At 31.1% G+C, this 4,417-nt stretch overlaps 1 protein-coding gene across 1 annotated transcript; it reads left to right on the top strand.

Annotated features, from left to right (window-relative positions):
• The first annotated feature begins 1,759 nt into the window (after positions 1 to 1,759).
• Positions 1,760 to 3,008, top strand: LOC116341034 (transcription initiation factor TFIID subunit 13). Its single transcript, XM_031767881.1, has 4 exons — positions 1,760 to 1,970; positions 2,055 to 2,239; positions 2,298 to 2,458; positions 2,814 to 3,008. Exons 1-4 carry the CDS (start codon positions 1,899 to 1,901, stop codon positions 2,858 to 2,860), a joined length of 465 nt encoding a protein of 154 aa, XP_031623741.1. The 5' UTR covers positions 1,760 to 1,898; the 3' UTR covers positions 2,861 to 3,008.
• Positions 3,009 to 4,417: the final 1,409 nt, after the last annotated feature.

The raw sequence follows: 4,417 nt of genomic DNA on the forward strand, positions 1-4,417 counted from the left end.
TGTAATGTTATCGTTTTCCAATTTTATAATCAAATTATTTATTCTTCTTTTATAATTATTATCTGCTTGTTTGAAGTTGGGAACAAAATAGGTGTGAATAATGTTGGAATCACCAAAACAAAAGCCTATTGGATCGTCAAAACATAGTTATACATGATTGAAGTTTTAATATTTATATTCATTTATTTGGCCGTGTAAATTTAATAATTTTTTTTATCATCAATTTTTTGTTCTTATAAATCACTCTCATTTTAGTAATCAATAAGAATCTGTGTTCAGTCTGTACAGAAATTAATATGGACGAATGACATTCAAAGCATACAAATTGGGGTGGCCCAAAAAATTGTTTTTGCCATATATCGAAACATATATTTCTTGTTTATACATAAAAGAGGATAGTGCTATTCGACGATGTTATATCGGTCTGTGTTTTCCTTTCAGTTGCTCATAAGTTAAAGTGCCCATTTAAAATGGTTTTGGTGAGCAATTGCTTTACTTTTTTTAAAGTTCTGTCGTATTCTTTTTGAAATGGATTCGTTTGTCCCGGAACGACTCTTTTATCGGTGTTTCTTCTTCTTGCAACAAGTTCTGAATGTTCGTTGAATGTTTGACTCACTTTAACAAGCGCGTTGCTCAATGCTTTCAGTTGACTTTTAGACAGTTCTCCAAGATCTACGGCATTAGTAGCCCCTACAAGCGCGTTTAATATTGTTGTTGGACAATCTGGAATTCCTTGCATACTATCTAACCCATTGTTAATACAATTTATAAGATACTGTTCCATTTCTCCTGCAGCGTCACCAAAAGTGATAAACTAAATGGAAAAGAAGAGAACAGTCAAATAATCTCGCAGAATAACATATTTTCTTGGAAATTAAAAATAGCTTGGTATAATTTTGAAAAAAATATTTATAAAATAAGTTCTTAATAAGTGAATTAATAAAATTACCATTGAGGCAGCGCAGAATAAGATCACGAAGAACTTCATTTTATTTTTCTTGATTGTAAATTGATTCAAAACAAGAGGTGTACTGTATTCTTCCGATGTTGGAATGGGATTATAAACAAAAGTTTTCGAGAAAAAAATGACGTTGTTTCTTTTGTTTTATCATGAAAATAGAATTTGTTATTTTTTTTGTATAAAAAAGCACTCTGGAATTTTTTTATCCATCTGCGATCAGACGGTTAATAATCATATATTCATAATGAATGAGTGGGTAAAAAAATGTCTCCTCATCGAAGTCACGTACTCATCAAAATACTTTTCATAACTCGTTCTTTTGTTTTAAATAAACGAATAACCGACAACAAAAAAATGTAAGTCAGAGAAATTTTTTTTAATCTCATTTAATGAACAATGACTAAGTAAGCAAATTCTTAATCATTCTTAAATCGAAAAATGGAAATATTACAAGTCAACACACAGTCTGTGTGTTTTCAATTTAAATCATTTCAAAATATTATCAAAATACTGTACATTTTGATAAATATAGAGGATATTCCATGGAAAAATAATATATTTCGTCTTTATTGATTTCATATAATTCATGGAAACGTACCAAAACCCAATCGAACAAAAAAAAATTGATTCCTAGATGTTGTTGTAATAAAAAGAACCTTTGGTTTTACTGTTGATAGGTTTCTGCTCATACGTATTTCGGATGTATCAGTTTGAATATTCGAAGTTCGAAAATGAGATAAGAGTCAACTTCATGCTAATCGCACAAAATACGAGAATTATGACATTTCAATAGACACAGTGTCAACAGTCAATCAAAACAATATCAGGCGCATAAACGTTTTTAGTGAATAAAGAGTGTATCATCAAAATACAAAACAACCAAAATCAATAATTTAAATCGTAAAGTAAGTCAAGTTTGAATTTTTACTTGGAAAACATGTCTGAACCAAACAAAGAAGAAGAAGAAATTGTTGAAAATGAGAATGTAGACAATCCTGAATTGAATGAGGTTTGTTTTATTCATGTTAAATTGTATTAATTTCTTAAAAACTAAATAGTTTTTGTCATTGTAAAATGGTTTTGTGTCATTTAGTTTGATGACGATGGTGAGTTGGCCGATCCACAACTTGGTTCAACGACCACTGGACGCAAAAGATTGTTTAGCAAAGAGTTACGGTGTATGATGTACGCATTCGGTGATGATCAAAATCCATATACGGAAAGTGTCGATTTGCTGGAAGATTTAGTCATTGAATTTATTACTGAAACAACGCACAGGTAAACAAAAACAAAATAAAATATAAGAAAACTTTAAATTAATGTGGTCGTTTTACAGAGCAATGGAAATTGGACGAACGGGACGTGTACAAGTGGAAGACATTGTGTTTTTGGTGCGAAAAGATGCACGCAAATATGCACGTGTAAAAGATTTGCTGATGATGAACGAAGAGCTGAAAAAGGCTCGAAAAGCATTCGACGAAATCAAATACGTTGGAAGTGAGGGAAAATTAAAATAAAACACACATTTCTATGCGTATTCATCAATTTCATCTCTGTCTCTCTGGGTTGGCTGTCATTTACATCAAAAGCATCGCTTTCATTCATCGACTGATAAAACAAACAAAACATTCTATTTCAACAATTTACATCGATCATGAAATACTCAAGTTTGATAGAATTTACAAATGTATTACATTGGGTCATTCGTCATGGTGCTCATCATTTTTTTGACACGCATCTCATTTAATTCAATACTTTATTTTTAATTAAATCGATGTCTGTTAGCGATCATTTTAATTTTTTATGATTTAAATTATTTCTTCTTTTCTTTCCATTGCCCCTCCATTTTTAGATTTACGTAAAAAAATTGCTATGAAAAATGAAAATGTTGAACCGTAGACAAACAAAATTTAGTTCGGTCAATGCACACTTTTGGATTCCATTGCAATCAACAAAATGGGTAAACAGATAAAGATAGAACATTTTTGTGACATTGTACATTTAATATATGGAACATAATAAAACAAACGATTTTCATAATATGTAATTGAGAGAATTTTCTACTTTTACTTCAAGGCTTCAAACAAAATATTGTTTGGTTTGATTTTTTAACACATTTTTGTACCAATTTTAGGCTTCTCAGTCTGGGACCATCTAATTCGGACTGTCGCTTGTTGTTTTGTGTTCAATAGATATTCCAAAGAATAAAGGACATAGGCATTGTGTCCCTAGATCTTAAAGATATAACATGTTATAGATATTAGCCCATGAATAGTTTCAAATTCACGAATGAGGTAATTTTATGTCGTTGCAGCGACATCAAACTAAGTCAGACATATTCCAGTTTATACAATAATAACTGTAAAAGTAAAAGGGATTTTGATACGCTTCAATGATGTCATCATATTGGTTCTTTATCGAAGTTTAAGTATTGAATATAGTAAGTACAAGATATCCATAAGATAACCCAATTGGCTTCTTCATATCCAATGCAATGGATTTACACAGCTTATTCTGCATCATAAATTTTCTATTTTCCAAATTAATTGCATCCATTTTTATTGAATCTGCCAAAAGGGGAAGTATATTTTCTTTTGCAATTCAAATGGATTATCGAATTAGATACACTGAATTATGAATTTCTTTTCTATTCCGAATATCATTTTTTATAAGTATAAAAAAACCTTAAAAATGGTTCCCATTTTAAGTTTAAATCGGTTTCCACAAAATACCCAAAAGTATTTCGTTCATGGTTTACTCCCAAAGCATACACGTAAAATTTACGTCATATGAATGAAGAATATAATAAATATCCCATCCCGGCAGCTACTAATTGTTTGACTTAATACGAGTTAAGTTGTCATGCATACGATGCTGCTCAAAATTTGTATTGCAAATCTGTACGATGTTTATCCAATCATGATAAGAATATTTTCATTTGCTTCTAAAACGAATCAAATTAGAATGATAATATGAAGCAAAAATTTCAAGCAACAAAATCCCCTGTGATTGTATTTTAATTTGACTAAATAAAAGAAATGCGTTGTGCAAATAATGTGGCTGCTGTGCAAGTGTGTGTGTGTATGTTTGCCTTGGTAAACCACAATAAAGCGATGGTGTAAGCAAACATTCGCTTAATGCTTGTAATTCAATTTGTGAAACATATTTTACCTTCTTGCGGGTTAATTCAACACCAATTTTCATAATTTCATCTAAACGAGCGCGCAAACACACACACACACTCATCACAGCATAAGCAAATTTGTAAGTAACAATTGAGCAGACAGGATGTCACATCGAGTGACAGCAATAAAGTCAACATCAAAACAACATCCATCGTTCCGCGTGCGGAAAGAGTATAAGGGTAAACAAATTTGCGCGTTTAAATCACACACACACACACACACACAGAGAGAGAGAGAGAGAGAGAGAGAGAGAGAGAGAGAGAGAGAGAGA

This window comes from Contarinia nasturtii, unplaced genomic scaffold, assembly GCF_009176525.2.
Source record: "Contarinia nasturtii isolate CC-2019 unplaced genomic scaffold, AAFC_CNas_1.1 Cnas_scaffold_695, whole genome shotgun sequence".
Lineage (NCBI taxonomy): Eukaryota > Metazoa > Arthropoda > Insecta > Diptera > Cecidomyiidae > Contarinia > Contarinia nasturtii.

Bases quoted from the DNA above. Each gene is read 5' to 3' on its own strand.
- LOC116341034 (XM_031767881.1), top strand. From the start codon at position 1,899: ATGTCTGAACCAAACAAAGAAGAAGAAGAAATTGTTGAAAATGAGAAT. The intron at 1,971-2,054 runs GTTTGTTTTATT...TGTGTCATTTAG, and splicing joins ACAATCCTGAATTGAATGAG to TTTGATGACGATGGTGAGTT. The intron at 2,240-2,297 runs GTAAACAAAAAC...GTCGTTTTACAG, and splicing joins ATTACTGAAACAACGCACAG to AGCAATGGAAATTGGACGAA.